The following is a 19132-nucleotide window of genomic DNA, read 5'->3' on the forward strand; positions in this document are numbered from 1 at the left end:
GCTCGGGAGCGTCTCCGCGGGGAGAGCTCAGTGACCGCGCCTGCGTCCCGAGGGGCTGGAGGCGGAGCGGGGGCGCGGGGCCGCCAAGTCCTCGCTCCGTGACCGTCCCAGGAGCGCGTCCCAAGCCCCCGGGGGCCATTTTCTTCTTGGAAGTGTGGACAGTCTAAGCAGTTGACCGTTGGCAAGTCTCCAACCGCCTCGCCGGGGACAGGAGGGTTAGGAGCGACAGAGCCCGTGAAAGCGCTAAATTCTGTACCAGGGCCTGCGCTGTCGTGGCCAGGAACACGGACGTCTCCGGGTCACCCCCAGGGGGTGCAAGTAAAACGCCCCGAGTGGCGTTTGACAGGCGGCGGTTGGACGGGCCACCCGCCGACCCGCGCTCCTTCCCCGCCCAGCCCTGCCGGGTTCCTTCCTGAAGTGTCAGGTATTCCTGGGTGTGCTCTTATTCCAAAGATTATGTTAGAGTTTGATATGGCTGCTCAAGTTCCAGCCATTACATCCCAATTTCAGTCAGTGAGAAGGAGGAAGAGGGAAGAAGGTCATGCCCTCTTTCCTTAAAAATATTTTCCTGAAAATGCACATATCACTTCTGCTTACATTTCATTGACTAGGACTTAATTACATGGACAGATGTAGCTGCAAGGGAAGCTGAGAAATTTAGGTGGTTTTTTAAAAACTCTTTGTTAAAAGTATTACATAGGTCCTCCTTTTCCCTCCATTAACTTTTTCCAGCCTGCTCCCATCCTCCCCCCGAAATTTAGTTTTTATTAGAGCTGACCATAGGCCTAACTAAAAATCTGAAATTCTATTAATATTGAAGGAGAAAATGTGGATTTGGAGGCAATTAGCATCTTCTCTCACAGGTGCATGCTTGCTAATTTAGGCAATCCCCACTTAAAAAATGAGTGTGTTCCTAAAACTTGTAAATAGGACATTTTCAATGTAATGTAAATAGTGGTTGTATTCCAAGAGCTACTCAAAAGTCTGTTGATTGCCTGGCCTGAGTAACTCGGTGATTGAGTGTCGACCTATGAACCAGGAGGTCACGGTTTGATTCCCAGTCAGGGCACATGCCTGGGTTGTAGGCTTGATCCCCAGTGTGAAGCATGCAGGAGGCAGCCTATCAGTGATTTTCTCTCATTGTTGATGTTTTTATCTCTTTCTCCTCTCCCTTCCTCTCTGAAATCAATAAAAATATTTTTTTTAAAAAAATAGGGCAGGTCGGGGAAAAAAGTCTATTGAGGGGTAAAGTAGCTGAAGCAGTGTTCACTATTGAAGAGACAATGGGAAATTATAAACAGGCTCTTGTATCTTTAAAAAAAATTAAAATAAAATTCATAATTTAAACTGTTAGACTCCATCTCTGGTTGATCTATTAGTGCCTCGAACTCAGCATGATCCAAACTGAACTAACTCATTATTTCCTCCTTTCTCCTTTTTGTTCTTCTAGTTCTCTTCTATTCCCTGTATCAGTTAAAATCACACGATTTTCTATTATTTCTAGGCTAAAAAGTTCCAAGTCGTGTGACTTTTCTCTCTGTGAAGCTCTCTCTGGTACAGACATATGCACACTTACAACCTCTGATCAGTGGTCAAGTCCTGTGAATTTCCATTTCTATTAGACACCACTCAATATAATTTGACCAGCCCCACCGTTTCAAATAGCATGTCTTCTAATGCATCCAAAATCTGTATCTCTAGCAGTGATCTTCTCACACATCCAAGTTCCTACTGAACAACTCTATTTGGATGTCTAATAGGCATATCGTACTTAACTGTCCAAACTAAAACTCTTGATTTCCACTCCACTCAAACTTGTTTTCCCAATTCAACTAATGGCACCTCTCACTTACTTTTACTCTGTTATGATTGAATACATTATTATTATGTGTATACATGATTATAGATTGGAAATGGTTAGGCAAAAATGGAAACAATTGTTACAATCATGCAGTTATAAGTGAATATTTCTTTTAAACATTTGTTTAATCATGTTATTAAAAAAACAAAAACAGCTTTGCCCTGTCTGGGTGGCTCAATTGATTGAAGCATCATCCCTGTACACCAAAAATAGTTCTGGGTTCAATTCCAAGTCAAGGCACATACCTAGGTTACGGGTTCGCTCCCCGTTTGGGGCATGTAAAGGAGGCAACTGATTGTTTCTCTCTCACATCCATGTTTCTCTCTTTCTCTCTCCCTCCTCCACTCCCCCCTCTCTCTCTAACCAATAAACATATCCTGGGGTGAGGATTAAAAAACAAAAAATAGAAAACAGCTTTCTACACTACCTATATGGCATTGTTCTCAGTTCCCACATAACTGAAATGGAAACTTTCACAATGTCCAGAGACCTTGATGTCCTGCAAATGAAGGAGGAGGATGTCCTGTCCTTAAATTCCTTGCAGCAGGAACCCACTTAGGTGGCACCAACCTTGACTTCCAAATGGAACAGCACATCTACAAAAGGAAAAGTGATGGCATCTACATCATAAATCTGAAGAGCACCTGGGAGAGGCTCCTGCTGGCAGTTCGTGCCACTGTTGCCATTGAAACCCCTGCTGACGCCAGTGTCATCTCGTCCAGGAATGCTGGCCAGCAAGCTGAGTTTGCCACTGGAGCCGCTCTTACTGCCAGCTGCTTTACTCCTGGAATCTTCACTAACCACACCCAGGTAGTCTTACGGGAGCCGAGACTCCTGGTGATTACTGATCTATCGCTGACCACCAGCTCCTCCCAGACACGTCTTATATTATAACCTGCCGACCACTGCGCTGTGTCACGCAGACTCTCCGCTGCGCTATGTGGACTTTGCCAGCCCTTGCAACAGCAAGGAGCTCACTCAGTGGGTCTAATGTGGTGGATGCTGGCTCGGGAAGTTCTGTGCAAGCGCGGCACCATCTCCCGTGAACATCCATGGGAGGTCATGCCTGATCTCTACTACAGAGAGCCTGGAGAGATTGAAAAGAGAGCGAATTTTAGGGTGAAAGGGCTGCTCCAGCTCCGGAGTTCACTGCAGCTCAACCCGAGGCCAGGGATGGGTCTGATGACGAGCAGGTGCCTCTGTGCCTATTCAGCAGTTTCCTATTGAAGACTCAGCACTCGGCCTGCCACAGAAGACTGCTCTGCAGCCCCCACTGCTCAGGCCGCTGAACGGGTAGGGACACCCACTGCGTGGTCTTAAGTTGTTCTTCCACAAACTCTTAAACAGAATGGAAATAAGGTGGATGAAAAAGAAACAGTTTCAAAAACAAATAAACAACCCAAACCTCCCTTTTGTTTTAAAGGAATGGGCCCTGCCCTGCAACGCACTGTCCAGTTAGCCCACGCGTCCACGCTACTTAGTACAAGTTAGCATTGGACTCAGCGGGCCACCGTCCGCAGGTCGGGCCCGCCCCACGTTCTCTGGCGTCGCGAAGAGCCACTCCCCGGGCTCCCTCCGCCCCCACTTCCTCCGCCCCACTTCCTCCCTCAGGCCCCGCCCCGCGCCGGTGCGCACGCGCGCCAGCGAACACGTGGCTGCCGCGGAGCCGAGCAGCAATGGCGGCGGGTGGCGGCCGGGTTACCGAGTCCCTGTCTTCCGCGGGGGTCCCCTGCGCCTTCTCCCCGCATAGTCAGGCCTTCTTCGCTTTGGCGTCTGCCGATGGTCACCTGCGAGTGTGGGAGACAGCCAACAACCGGCTGCATCTTGATAAGGTGCCTTCGACACACTTCATTGGAACTTGCACGTGCTAGCCTGGGGGGCCAACGCGGTTGCAGCCCAGGGTAAAGCGGTCTGATCGTGGGGGGTTGGCGTCCGCCTCGTCTCGTCTCTGGCTCCCCCCTCACCTCCTCGGCCGTAGCCCGCGTCTCGCGGGCTCTAGGGTGGCCCGGGGCGTGGAGGCACTGCGTGTGGCGGCGGCGCGGAAGTGGGCCCCCGCGTCGGCCAGTCCCCGGCGGGCTGTCCAGAGGGCAGCGACTGAGCGCTCGGCCCGCTCCGACGGGCAGTGGACCGGAGCCCTACCAGCGGCTCCACGCGGTCTTCGCCCTCGCCCCGCTGTCTCCGGGCCGCCATGTTCGCAGAGGCCCTGGCCCCTCCGGCTGCCGGGCCTCGCTTAACAGAACGCGATCTTCTGAGCCCTGGCTGTTGACAGAGCCCCACTTCGGGGCTACACCGCTCCTGGACTCACTCACTACCCTCTCATCGGATTTGCCCCGGGCGGCTGGAATCAACAAGTCTGTTTCCTTCCGTGCACCCCACCCTGGGGTGCCGGCTTACCACGTGTTTGTCTTCCACGTCCAAGACGTGGGACTCTCACTCTTGACTCTCCCAGGCTCCTTTCCATCCTCAGCCGCTTGAACCTTCTTGCTTTTTTACTTTTAACATCGGCTCGACTTCCCTTTGTGTGCATCCTTTCCAACAGGTCTGAAGTCTGTATTAGGATATGGAAGGAAAGTGAAGTGGTTTAACTGTGGAGGTAAAGTGAAGTAGTTTAACTTAAATATTGAGTCCAGGTGAAGTTTGTCTTAGAAGGGTCACTGCCGACGTAGGGAAGGCTTTTCACTGCTAGGGATCCATCTCAGGTAAGATGCCACCCCCTGTTGAGTCACCGCTGCATCTGCTGTAACTCTCACGCACGTGGGAACGGCAGCTAAGCTGGACTGCCTTCCTGTGCATCCAGGCTTAGCTTCGTCTAGTTCCCCATTTGTAAAATGGAGTTAATAGTACCCACCTCACAGAGTGTTTGTGAAGGTTTACATATTTCATGTGGAAAGCATTTAGAGTAGTTCTTGGTGTGTAAGTGCTACAAGTTTTGTTGTTATTAGTCTTATATTTGCATGGTTAGTTCTGCAGGGTAAAGACTGACTTTTTGACATATTTGGGAAGAAGAAACAGGCTCTGGAAAATTAAGCAACTTGCAGAAAGCAACAAATTGAGCTCAGTTCTCCATTATCTGCAACAAATAGTTAATATTAGGCTGGCAAAATTTTTTTTTTGCCCATTCTGGTTTCCTGTAGACTTACAATCCCATTGTATGTCTCAGAAGTAAAACATTTATCTAGTCTTAAATTTCCTGTTAAAAGTCATAGTTTTAAATTAAATATAGCACTCTAATACAATAGAAAACTATCCGGATTTAGTTTCATAACCGGGACTCAACTCAAACTTGGTTTTATCACATTGAGCAAGTCACTTTAATTTTGAGGGCCTCATTGAAAAGTGTGAGGGGTTACATTAAAAATAGGTTTCGTATCCTTTTGCCTATATTCTCTCATTTTAGCCACACAACTCTATGAAATCTCCTGAAGTTACTACATTTCTTAAAACTAAGAATCAGAACTAAGAAAGTTTAAATGACTTCACCAAAGCCTTAATAACCAATAAAGTAGTTGTGGCCACTGGAGTTGAGATACTATGACTGGTGTAGCATGGTCTGGCATGTAGTGAGTGCTCAATAAAGGCTAGTTGCTATTATTGAATGAGTCAATGAGTGATCCGTATGGACTCATTTATCATTTACTGCTGCTACATTCCTCAATGAAAATCAGTTTGTAAGAATACCCTCTATGTTTCAGTGATTGGCAATTCACCACCCAAGAACAAAGTTTGGTGATGTTATCAATGGAGAGAAAATGGGGTGGTGCTGTTTTTCTAGGGTAATGAGTTAAAGCAGTTCATAAATGTGTAGCAAATTTAGACTGCTGCTTCTTGTTCTCAGTCACAGAATGATTATAATACTTTGCATTTATGCCATAGTAGTTTCTAAAGGGTTTTTGTACATATTATGTAGCTGGGCATTTCCATTTGGTTGATGGAGCCCGAGTGAAGAGGACCTTTAATGATGACAAGAAAAGTACAGGGAGACATTGATGGACTATGGATGGATGCTATTGTTTGAGCTCCTCAGGTTTAGGTGTATAAACGAAGGCTGTGATATGCCAAAGCCACACAATAAGTGGTTAAGCCATCTAGGAACAGACTTGCTCTTTCATTCCCCCCTTAAATCTTTCAAACTTTTCTCTTTTTCCTTCTCTGCTATAGAGCCTGGAGAAGTAGACCTTGTTTACTATTGGCTACCACAGTAAATGTATTTATGCTGTTTTGCTATCACTGCAAAGCACACTCACAGCTTAGGGCTTGCTGAATGAAGCACATGGCATTTCAGACATTGCACAGGGCAAGCATAGTAGCATAAAGGATACTTCTGGGAAGAATCTGAGCTGAGCATCCCCACTCCTTGTCCTTAGAGATGTAGCACAGTCCAGTGTGTACAATGCTCTGTCTTAAGGTCTCTCCAGTATTCAAATGTCAAAAGAAGGTAAACTGCAGATAGGATCCCACTGGCAGAAATAGATGTTCCTTTGTATTAGAATGTAATTGGGGTTTTTTGTATAAATACTATATGTAATTATATATAAAATGCACACATTTTGTTCATTGCTGTCCATGAAACATTTGCCAGAGAAGCAACTAAGGCCAAGAAATGGCATAGAAGACTAATTGCAGAATGAAACTTGAAACTTTGGCATAATTTGAAGTGTCTAGAGGTCAGTATTTTTCAGAAATAGGTTTTGATCCATTAGTGGATTATGAAATAGATTTAGGGGGTTGTGATGGCATAAGACAATATTAGGGTGTATTTTGCATGGTAAAGGATACATTTTTGGTGAAACTTCTTTCACTTATATATATACACATTCTTATGAGTATGCACTGGCTCTCCACGTAAACGCTTTTCTTATTCTGGGATCTAGTCTAAAATGTCATTACTAAATTGGTGAAATTCAGACTTCACATTACCTGGATATGCTTTTTTTTCTGTCTTCACCACATCTGTACTGTGTCTTGCTTTTATAAATTATGTACATGTGCCATTCGGTCTCTCACTCAGCCTTATTGCCTTCTGGATCAAATTCTGATCATTTGTCTTCAGACTGGTGTGGGTATTTATTGCTTAGCTCACTTTCACCTTCATATTGAGAAAGATTCTAATCTAAAAAAATCATATCCTTTTGGTCTTCACTCCTGGTACCTTCAGGAACTCAGATTTTCCAATCACAAATACATATAGGAACCAAATTTTTAGCCTACCCTTTCCATTACTTAATACATTTACGTGTACAATTTATGTGCACAAACATTGTGCTAGGCAGGTTAGAGGAAACAAAACAGCATGACTAGAATAAAGACAATTCAGATATATTGCATCTGAAGTGCAAAGCAGAGTATCACTTGTGCCTTAAGAAAAAGAGGTTTTTGTGGAGACACGATATTTGAGTTAGACCTTGAAGCATGGATAGATTTTTTTTAAAACCAAATGATCATTGAGATGAGTAGGAAAAGGCCCCTCCCAAGTGCAGGTAAAAGCAAAGGCAAAATGGGAAAGTTTATTTGTGATTAGGGAGTGTAATGTAAGGATGGAATTGAAAATAAGGCTGGAAAAGATGAGTTGGAGGCAAATTGGGGATGCTTTGAATGCCAGCTAGTTTATGTTGTTGATTTACTCTTCTCTGGGGAGCCATTGAAATTTTTGATCACAGGAATAACAGGTTCAGATAGAAAATGCCAACAAAGGCCTGTCATAAACTGTAATCATTAGGTACACTAAACTTTTGGTTTCAGAAATATTTAGTAATGAGGTAGTATTTTAAATATTAGAGTTCACTAAAATGCACATTGGTTATTGAAACTTCTTAAGTGGTTGATGTATTACATGTTTAGACATGTTTATCCTGCTGAATGGGAAGTTATTTTTAAAAACATCTTCCAACACTGAGAAAACATACATGAGTCAGTAATTCTTTGAGATTAATTAATTAGATTACATTTAGGTTTAGATCGTTAATCCTCAAAATTGAATACTACTGCCACTTGTTCACTCTGCTTGCTTCTCCCAAAAACACATTTTGCTGATAGGGAAACTAGGGCTTTGAATATGTTAATGTTTAATTTCTAAAATTTATGTGCTTTTAAATGCAAATCCACAGAAAAACATATTGCATATATTTAGGCCAGCCTGTGTTTTACAGGTTAGAAACCTCAGTGTAGATAAATTCTAATTTGATTTGGGAAAATCAAAAGCAGAAGAAATAATTTCTAGACTCTTAGAGAGTTTCCTGATGAGGTAGTAATAGATGGGTATACTTTCCCCCATTATCCTCACCTGAAATAGGGATTTGTGTTCATAACCATATGCCGAAACCACATATGCTTTCTGGGATCATTCAGATGTGGCTTTAGAAATTCATTTAACTGAAACTGGGATCTAGGACAAACCTTGTGCTAAAGTTTCAAAGCTCCAAGCAAATTAAATGTTACTCTTGAGATTATCAGATTGATTTATATTTCAGCTTTTAATTGTAACATCTCTTTTGGGTCTATGAAGGTAGATACATTTTTCAGGACTTGCAAAATGTGTGTTATTTTTTCTGTGTGTAGAACGTTAACCTATTTTTAGTTAAATCTTTTTTATTGTTGTTGATAAGTATGCCCAGTGAATCAGTTTTCAAATGTACCATCTCTATAAGATAACATAAAGAAAAACATGGAAAATGCTCTATAAATCTACTCCTTGATATTCTTTATGCACTGGTAACATAGTTTTCATTGGTGGGTTTTGGGTTGAGCAGATTTTTATGTATCCTGGACTGCTTTTTTGTGCTATAGAGCAAAGATCGTGCAGTACTGGGAAAATGTCCCTTTGGGTATTGGTCTGTTTTACACTAAAAGAATGGATTTCTCAGCTTCTTTATACTAAAATAGAGGCTGGGAAGCTTTGATTTTAAGAAATTACAAACATGGAAGATAAGTTCAGAAATTATAATTTTTCAGCATTATAAACTAATATAGTACTCTGAAGTTGGAATCATTGATTGTCTTTTGATGGACAGACAGCTGTTATTATCATTTTTGAAATAAATCCAAGTCTTGTCGCCTTTGACACTAGATTTAAACTTGTGCCTCTTCTGTCATTGGAATCAAGACAACATGGAACTTTTAGACTAGCTCTGTGCTGCTCTTTAGTTACAGCAATTTTTTCACTCAAATTGAAGTGAATGCATTTTATAAATATTAAAACATTTGTGTCTGTTTTCCTAAAAACAAAGCTAGAATGTGAAAGAAAAGATGAGGTGGGAGGGGGGATGTTGGCTACTTAGGTATGGGTCTGTCATCTCTCTGCTTGGGATTGGAGCATTGGCCCTGTTAAGAGAATATCAAGAGCGTACCAAGTTGTTCTATTTGACACCTTCCTTCCAGGGAAGTAGGAGATAGGGGGACGAGAATTAGGAGCTCTTCTTCTGTTGGATTGATTTTTTTCCTAAGTAGTGAGAAAGTGGGAATCCTACCTCCACTTTTTTTTTTAAGTAATGTCACTTAGTAGCAATTACATTTCCTTTGTGGGCTATTGGGCATTTGCATTTGTGCATTAATGATGTTTCAGTGTTTAAAATACAAACTAAACATTTTTTTTCTTTTATTTTTAGGAAAGTCCCCAGAGGAAAAAAAGGAAATCAGAACCTATAGAAACAAGTAACCAGATTGACTTGTTGGCTCTTGGTACAGCAGTTGGTAGTATTTTATTATACAGTACAGTAAAAGGAGAATTACACAGTAAATTAGTAGTAAGTATGTGTGTATGTGATATAAAGATATGGCAGGGAAACTGGTATATTAGAGATTTATTAAATAAAAACTTTTAGATATGCTATAGGAGCTACAGGTGCACTATGGATGCATTTTTCTGCCCCTAACACATTTAAAATTCTGAACATAATATTTAATCATAGCTATGATAGGCAACATTGTTCTTATACATCAGGATATGAAAAAATGTTGACTAAATTGAAAACAAGAAAGGGCAAAAAGAATGCTAAGTATCACAGATAACAACTGCAGGAAGAAGTCCTCCATCTCTAGGTTAGAGAACGAAGGAGATGGTTGGAATTACTGCTGAGCAAGTGTGGCTCTTCATGTGGTGCTGTCTCTTGAGCAGGAGTTGGCCCCATGGGCCCGGGGTCCAGAACTCTGAGGAGGGGGCTCCAGCTGACTGCTGGTGTCTCTGAAGGGAGGTGATGAAACTGGTTCTCCAAGTGCTGGAACAGATGCATTCAGCCACTGCTAAAAAGATTGGCACTGCTGGGTTGAAGAAGCAGTGGGGTGATGCAAACTGGGAGACAGGAAGGAATAAGTCCCTTGTCTCCCTTAGCACCCCTTATTGGTGGAGTCTCCTGGCCATCCAGCTGGCAAAACAGAATATGGTTTGTAGAAGCCAGCCCTGGCATTGCAGAGCAAAGTGAGGGTTTACCTCTGCAAGATAGTAACTTCTGACACACTTTGTTTCAGACAAGATTTATTGCAATATATATTTTGGTGTTCACTATATAGGAATGCTTTCTGTAGATATGAGTAAATGTTTTCTTTTTTAAGTAACATCTTACCTATGGATAATTTTGAACTATATAATGTTGAAAAGTGAAAAATTTTATACCTAAATCTATTACTGAAAGGTCCTATTTGATAGATTATATATTTCTTGGCTTTATGCATATGTTTAAAAAGTACATTTGGGTTGTCTGTTAATCTATTTTGTATCCTGATATTTTCCATTCCATTACAACATAAACAATTTTCATATTTGTCAAGAACTATTTATAAATACTTTTAATGACTGTCTAAAATACCATTAAATTGGATAGTTCCTTAATGATTTAACTATTACTATTTAGGTGGTTTCTGATATATGTTTGGTGTTCTAATTTTTTTTTCTTTTCTTTTTTTTTTTTTTAAATATATTTTTATTGATTTTTTACAGAGAGGAAGGGAGAGAGATAGAGAGCTAGAAACATGGATGAGAGAGAAACATTGATCAGCTGCCTCCTGCACATCTCCTACTGGGGATGTGCCCGCAACCCAGGTACATGCCCTTGACCGGAATCGAACCTGGGACCTTTCAGTCCGCAGGCTGACACTCTATCCACTGAGCCAAACCGGTTTCGGCTAATTTTTTTTCTTACATGAATTCCCAGAATTACTAACCTGCAATTAATGAGTCAAAGGTTTTGAATATTAAGGCGTTTTATACATAGTGTAAAAATACTTGCTGGAAGAGTTTTCTTGATTTGTACTTACATCAGCAATGGAAGGATAGTACCAATAGAATTATTGCCTCCTTTGAATATTCCCATTAAAACAGCAGTAACACTAACCAAAAAACAGCTAATTTGATAAGTGATGAAATTTTTTTTTAATCTTGTGCCTCTGAGTAAGCGAGCATCTTGCCATGTTTAGAATGTTTGAAGTATCATTAATATGATATCTAAGACCCAAGGAAATATTTAGTGTTTGCCTGAAAATAACAGTGATTTCTTTATTGAGAGAGAGTTTTGGCACCTTTTAAAAAGGATTTTCAATGATAGTTTTGACTGGCCATGATTTTTATCTAAAATGTTGACTTTAAACTCTTAGGATTGGACTTTATGTGCCATGCTTTATGGTGGCATTACTGTTAAAAGCAGTGGTGGTTAGGATTAGGATCCTTTAACTTAGCATGTAGAAGTATGTTTTTCTAGCAGAGAAGGGAAGGTTAGCATTTGATGAAGTTATGGCTGATTCATCTCATTTTTGATGTTGGAAACAGATGTAGGTGTTTTTAGTTTAACCTAAGCCTAATGTTTTAGTTAACTGTTTAGTGATAATTCCAGGGTGCATATGAGATTTTTTTCCTTTAATCTCCTTTTTTTAAATTTACAGAGCGGTGGACATGACAACAAAGTCAATTGCATACAGTGGCATCGAGACAACGGCTGTTTGTATAGTTGTTCAGATGATAAACATATTGTGGAATGGAATACACAGACGTGCAAAGTAAAGTGGTGAGTAACATTGATGGTTCTGCAGTATTGGAGGAGTGACTTGGAGATACATTAGAATTTGACAAATCAAGACTGTGTTCTTTTTTATTTTTCCCCAATATTGTATTCTTGCTATAAGTAAAATTTGATATTGGGCATATTAGGGAATGTTGCCACTCTTATAGGCTTAAGAGTCTATAAGGCTATAGACTCTTCTCAAGGAACTTTAAAAAATATATTTTTATTTATTTCAGAGAGGTAGGGAGAGAGAGATAAAAACATCCATGAGAGAATCATTGATTGGCTGCCTCCTCACACCCCCTACTGGGGAACAAGGCCGCAACCCGGACATGTGCCTTGACCGGGAACCGAACCTGCGACCTCTTAGTCCATAGGACAACACTCAATCCACTGAGCCACATCAGCTAGGCAAGGAACTTTTAATGAAATCTTGCATACATAAAAGTTAAATAATGGTATAAAAGATAACTGCGCAAGAGATGTCATCAGATAGCATGTGATGACTGGTCACATGCGTAGGGTAGTGTTGGAAAGGCCTGGTGGAAGAGTAGAGATTTCTGTTGGGCTTTCTAGAATAGATAAGATTTGGATAGAAAAGGCTGGGAGAATCCTTCCAAGGATGGGGAAAGGAAGGTGGGGAAATGGCAAAGGCTAGGAGAAAAGGAAGTGAGATATTTTCTTAGAACGGAGTAGAGTACTTAGATGAGGGACATATTAGAGTTTTCTGGTAGAGGGTATGAACCAAAGTATCTTAAGAGTCTGGCCTTAAGTGGCAGGTAAAAACCACAAACAACTATTTGGTAAGCAGGAGAGAGTCAGTGAAGGGCAGTGTCTTGGAAATAAAGTAACCAAAATAATGCTTTGGAAAAAAGTAATCTGTCACCAATGTCTAGAATATATTGGAAGAAGTTAGTTTGAGGGACTTACTGTGCATTTGCTTAGGTTTGTATATACCTGTCATTTCATTCTCACTTCTATAGTAGCATAATTCTCAGTTATTTTTAGACACATCAATTTTATTATTTATTGGAGGCTTTCCTCCAATTACATTTATTTCTTGGAGGACTTCTGCCTTGGAGGGTCTGCTGAACAGTTGTCCTGGGATTTCCTTTCTCCGTCATCTTGAAAATTCTCTTGTCAGATGTAGCCTTTATTTCCTAAATTCCATGTTTCATTGTTGGTTTGCTCCTTTTTTTTTTCCCTCCATAAAACCAAGTTTATTCAATTTTTAATTTTTTTATTTATTGTCTAAAGTTTTACATGTCTCCTTTTTCCCTGATTGAACCCCCCCCCCCCCCCCCCCAGGCATTCCCATAATGGGGAAGCCCCCACCACTCCAGTGTCTCTGTCCATTGATTATGCTAATATGCACGCATACAAGTCCTTTGGTTGCTCCCCCACCCCTCCACCCCGCCATTTGTTTCTGGATCTATTTTTGTTCATCAAATTATGTGATCATTGTACCCCCCTATATGAGTGAGATCATATGATATTTATCTTTCTCCGACTGGCTTATTTCGCTTAGCATGATGCTCTTCAGTTCCATCCATGCTGTTGCAAAATGGTAAAAGTTCCTTCTTTTTTATAGTGGCGTAGTATTCCATTGTGTAGATGTACCTCAATTTTTCGATCCACTCATCTGCTGATGGGCACTTAGGTTGCCTCCAAATCTTTGCTATTGTAAATTGTGCTGCTATGAACATAGGGGTGCATATATCCTTTCTGATTGGGGTTTCTGGTTTCTTGGGATAGAGTCCTAGAAGTGGGATTACTGGGTCAAATGGGAGTTCCATTTTTAACTTTGAGGAAACTCCATACTGTCTTCCACAGTGGCTGCACCAGTCTGCATTCCCACCAACAATGCACAAGGGTTCCTTTTTCTCCACATCCTCGCCAGCACTTGTCGTTTGTTGATTTATTGATGATAGCCATTCTGACAGGTGTGAGATGGTATCTCATTTTTGTTTTGATTTGCATCTCTTGGATGATTAGTGACTTCGAGCATGTTTTCATGTGTCTCTGGGCCTTCTGTATGTCCTCTTTCGAAAAGTGTCTATTTATGTCCTTTGCCCATTTTTTTATTGGATTGTTTATCTTCCTTTTGTTAAGTTGTATGAGTTCTCTGTAAATTTTGAAGATTAAATCCTTATCTGAAATAGCATTGGCAAATATGTCCTCCCATGCAGTGGGCTTTTTTGTTGTTTTGTTGATGGTTTCTTTTGTTGTGCAGAAGCTTTTTATTTTGATGTAGTCCCATTTGTTTATTTTCTTCTTAGTCTCCATTGCCCTAGGAGCTGTGTTGGTAAAGACATTGCTACAACGTATGTCTGCTATTTTGCTGCCTATGGAGTCTTGCAGGATTTTTATAGTTTCCCATCTTACATTTAAGTTCTTTAGCCATTTTGAGTTTGTTTTTGTGTATGGTGTAAGTTGGTGATCTAGTTTCATTTTTTTTTTTGCATGTATCTGACCAAATTTCCTAGCACCATGTATTGAAGAGACTTTCTTGACTCCATTCTATGCTCTTGCCTCCTTTGTCAATAATGAATTGAGCGTAATGGCTTGGATCGGTTTCTGGGTTCTCTGTTCTGTTCCATTGGTCTATGTCTGTTCTTAGCCAATACCAGGCAGTTTTGAGAACTGTGGCTTGGTAATATAGCTTGATATCTGGTATTGTGATCCCTCCAACTTTGTTCTTCTTTCTCAGGATTGCTGTGGCTATTCGGGGTCTTTTTGCTCCTTTCTTTTGGTGAAACTTACTAAGAAAGGGTGCATGGATGGTAAATTTATTGAAATTTTGCTTGCTCACGGGAGTCATTATTCTAGCCTCACAGTTGATTCATAGTTTAAAGATAAATAATTTTAAGTTGGAAATAATTTTCCCTCAGGATTTTGAAGCATTGGTTCATTGGTTTTATAGCTTTCAGTGTTAATTATCCTTAGTACTCTAAAATATCCTGAGATTTTTTTTCGTTAATCACTGAATTATATTGGAATTTGGGAGGCCATTTAGCCTGGAAATCTGTATTCTTCAATTTTCTTTACTATATTCGTCCCCTCTGTGGTTTTGTTGTTGTTGTTATAATTTTTTTTCAATCATTCTCTTAAATTCACTGTTGTTTAGATTTTATATCTCCTGGACTACTGCTCTAAGATTTGTATTTTTTTTCTCTCTCTTATTTTTTCTCTTTTGTCTTTCTCTTCTGTTAGCTGGGGAATTTTTTCAATTTTATCTTCCAAATTTTTTATTAAATTTTAAAATTTCTCTTACCATATTTTTCAACTTACAGGAGCTATTTTTTGTTGCATCATGCTCCTTTTATGCACTTACTATATTCTAACTAAAGATATTAGTTATAGGATTTAAAGTTTATTTCTTTTGTCCCTTGTGTTTTGTTTGATTTCAGTCTCTGTCTTTAATGTGAAAGGCATCTTCAAATGAGTGCAGGTCTTTGGCTGGTTGTTGCTTTTGAAAATGAAACATTAAAAATCTTACTGGAAGGACTGTGTGTGTTGTGTGGCTCATTTGTTGGACTTCATTTGTAGCATGATTGGGCGGCCTTCAGATTTCAGTGTGTGGGACATTCCTCTGGAACCAATCACATTTCCCAGAGTGGAGTCTTCTGATCTAGTGCTTTTCAAGCTCTGCTCTGCATATACAGTACTTGTGCATACAGATCTGATTTAGTAGGTCTAGGTTGGGGCTTGGAAATACGTAATTCTAACAAATTTTCAGGTGATGCTGATATAGGAGGGTTACATTTTGGTTTGCAAAGCTCTTAATGGGGGAGCGGGTGGAGGAAGTGGTGATGATATTAGCTCTGTGCTGGCATTTTCTTTTTAAAGAAATATATTTCTGTTGATTTCAGAGAGGAAGGGAGAGGGAGAGAGAAATAGAAACATCAATGGTGAGAGAGAATCATTGATCTGCAGCCTCCTGCATGCCCCACACTGGGGATTGAGGCCGCAACCTGGGCATATGCCCTGACAGGGAATCGAACCGTAACCTCCTGGTTCATAGGTCGACACTCAACCACTGAGCCATGCCAGTGGAGCTAGTATATATGTATAATATTTTCTCCTAGCCTTTGCTTTTATTTTATCACTTATTTTGTGGTACAGGTATAAATCAGGTAATTTTTTTTTTCCTTTATGAGTTCTGGTTTGTAATTGCTTTGGAAAACCTGTCCTAACCCCAGGATTATAAAGTTGGTTCTATAAATTTTTCAGAACTTATTTTTAGTAAGTCTTATGTGCATATATTATAAGGTAGGAATCTTAAGTTTTTTTCAAATGAGTAATTTGACATTCCAATGTGATTGGTAGAGCAATACATTTTCTTTCACTTTAGAGTTAACCTCTTTTGGTCATAAGTTTGCTACTATTATTTCTTGCTTTATAAGTGAATAGCTCAGCTCCCTGCTGCCTATGACAGTATTAATGTGTGCAGCAAACTGCAAAGACTCACGTTACTAATTGTATTTGAGGTATTAAAAAGGAATCATCTACAACTAATTTACCCTATCAGATGGGGCTCATCTCTGTGGATTTGGGATAAAATAACCTTTTTGGTTGAGGAGTCATTTGTATTATTAGGTAAATTAAAAGCCAGCTCTCCAGCCCAGCCAGTGTGGCTCAGTGGTTGAGTGTTAACCTATGAACCAGGAGGTCACGGTTCACTTCCTTATCAGGGCACATGCTGAAGGTGGCGGGCTCAATCCCCAATAGGAGGCATGTGGGGGGAGGTGGGGGACAGCCGATCAATGATTCTCTCTCATCATTGGTGTTTATATCTCTCCCTTCCTCTCTGAAATCAATAAAAATATACATATTTTTTAAAAAGCCAGCTCTCCAGCCCTAGCTGGTTTGGCTCGGTGGATAGAGCGTCGGCTTGCGGACTGAGGGGTCCCAGGTTCGATTCTGGTCAAGAGCACATGCCCGAGTTGCGGGCTCGATCCCCAGTGTGTGTGTGTGGGGGGGGGGGGGGGGGTGCAGGAGGCAGCCTATCAATGATTCTCTCTCATCATTGATATTTCTAGCTCTCTCTCTCCCTCTTCCTCTCTGAAATCAATAAATATATATTATATATATATATATATGTTTTATATATATATATATATATATATATATATATATATATATATATATATATATATATATATATAAAAAACCAGCTCTCCAGAGTATGTAGGAACCATGGCAGGGGGTGGGGGGGCAGGGGGGAGATAGGATGGACTTGCAGAGGTCCAGCCAGCATGGTAATTTCTTGGCATTAACAAAATCCACCTTATGGATCACAGGGTATGCAACTACCCATTTTACATTCTTAACATCTCTTTACCATTTCCTGATACCTTTTAAGAACCAATCTTATCAGGGAGGCTTTACCTTAGTGATATGTTCAAGGTTAGTTTCTTGACATAAGCTTTTAGGGAATGCAATTTGGCATTGAACCTTAGTTGGTATTTTTAATGTCTGATTTGTCTTTTGTTATGTTTTTGCTTTGAGTAAAGTTTCCTCTGTATTGAGATATTTTTGTTTCTCTTCACAATACAGCAAATGGAAAGGTGACAATAGCAGCGTTAGTTCCCTGTGTATCAGCCCAGATGGAAAGATGTTGCTTTCAGCTGGTCGAACAATCAAACTATGGGTTTTGGAGACCAAAGAACTCTACAGAGTGAGTGAATCAAATTATTTGTAAGCATAATAGTCATCTAAAGTAAGTATGGAGAAATCAGAGGTTATGAGCCATAGTATATTATTTTAAGAATACAGATTCTTGCCTGGCTTGTGTGGCCAGTGGATTGAGCATTGTCCCATGGACCAAGAGATCCTGAGTTTGATTCCTGGTCAGGGCACATGCTGGGTTGCTGGCTCGATCCCCACTAGGGGGCAGGGGGCGTGCAGGAGGTACCTGATCAATGATTTTCTCTCATCATTGATGGTTCTATCCCCCCTTTCCCTTTCTCTCTACCTAAAAATCAATAAAAACATTTTATTTATTTATTTTATATATTTTATTGATTTTTCACAGAGAGGAAGGGAGAGGGATAGAGAGTTAGAAACATCGATGAGAGAGAAACATTGATCAGCTGCCTCCTGCACACTCCCCACTGGGGATGTGCCCGCAACCAAGGTACATGCCCTTGACCGGAATCGAACCCGGGACCCTTGAGTCCGCAGGCCGATGCTCTATCCACTGAGCCAAACAGGTTAGGGCAATAAAAACATTTTAAAACAGATTCTTTATTTTTAAACATATCAAATAGTAGAATTAATAGACAAAAGTTAGCCTCCAAATCTGGCTTGTTGATGTTAAATATTAAATAGGTTATACATGTCCACTCCACATGCATTGGGAAAATGAATAGACGAAAAGAGTGGAATTATAATTAAAAATCTTTTACTCTAGTATGCAATGATTTAGTGATGTTGATTTCTAGCTTGCATCCAGCATTTGGTCCACTTAAAGTATTTAACTGAAGATTAGTTTTAGATTTGAGTGTTCTCAGGGGTTACTGAACTTTTGGTGCTGTGATGATGCCTTAAAATTGTGGTTTCGACTCACTGAGAGTAAATGAAGACCTACAATTCCTTGGCTGTGTCTGAGCACCTTATCAGCCCTTTAAAAATTGATAGAATTAAGTGGATCTTTAACTCAAAAATGGCAGAACCACAGGTAGTGGAGTATTGTCATGGGAGTTCAAAGGAGCATCTTAATTTTTATTATTTTCTGATGGACTTTTTAAGAAGTGAGAATATAGCACAAATAACCTAAGTTCTTAGAATTAAATTTGTTAACTTTAGTCTGGAGCTCTGATTTCAGATATGTCTTATGATACATATGGACTCTTAACTTTTTTACTGTTTTATATCCTCATAAACATGATACAACTTTTTTTTTTTTTTTAGCACTTCACGGGACATGCAACGCCGGTTTCATCACTTATGTTCACTACTGTCAGACCTCCTAATGAGAGCCAGCCATTTGATGGAATTTCAGGTCTTTATTTTTTATCTGGAGCAGTACATGACCGGTTACTTAATGTCTGGTACGTAATCTTTTGGATTTGGGAGGTAACTTTGCCTTGAAAGAATCCATCACAGCTTATATGGTTAATATAAATGATGAATATGAGATTTGCTTTATTGTAGTCGATGTTAGATTTATATTGACTTGTAATGAAGAATTGAGCCTGCCTTAAACTGACCTATATCAGGAAAATTTAAGAGCACTGTATAATAAAACTTCCTCCATTCTTTAGAGGTGTAGGCTCAATAT

General features: G+C 40.3%; 1 protein-coding gene and 1 non-coding gene across 2 annotated transcripts in view; both read left to right on the top strand.

The window, feature by feature from the left end:
- The first annotated feature begins 3505 nt into the window (after positions 1 to 3505).
- WDR43 (WD repeat domain 43) overlaps positions 3506 to 19132 on the top strand; it is a 38013-nt gene continuing 22386 nt past the window's right edge. The window contains 5 exon segments of the mRNA XM_006094335.3: positions 3506 to 3762; positions 9463 to 9600; positions 11729 to 11850; positions 17407 to 17527; positions 18763 to 18902. Coding sequence (XP_006094397.1) covers positions 3538 to 3762; positions 9463 to 9600; positions 11729 to 11850; positions 17407 to 17527; positions 18763 to 18902 — 746 coding nt within the window. The 5' untranslated portion in view covers positions 3506 to 3537.
- Positions 18380 to 18463, top strand: LOC111827122. The gene has a single exon (XR_002830625.1). It is a non-coding gene; the product is annotated as a small nucleolar RNA SNORD53/SNORD92 (small nucleolar RNA).

Source organism: Myotis lucifugus, unplaced genomic scaffold, assembly GCF_000147115.1.
Source record: "Myotis lucifugus unplaced genomic scaffold, Myoluc2.0 scaffold_134, whole genome shotgun sequence".
Classification (NCBI taxonomy): domain Eukaryota; kingdom Metazoa; phylum Chordata; class Mammalia; order Chiroptera; family Vespertilionidae; genus Myotis; species Myotis lucifugus.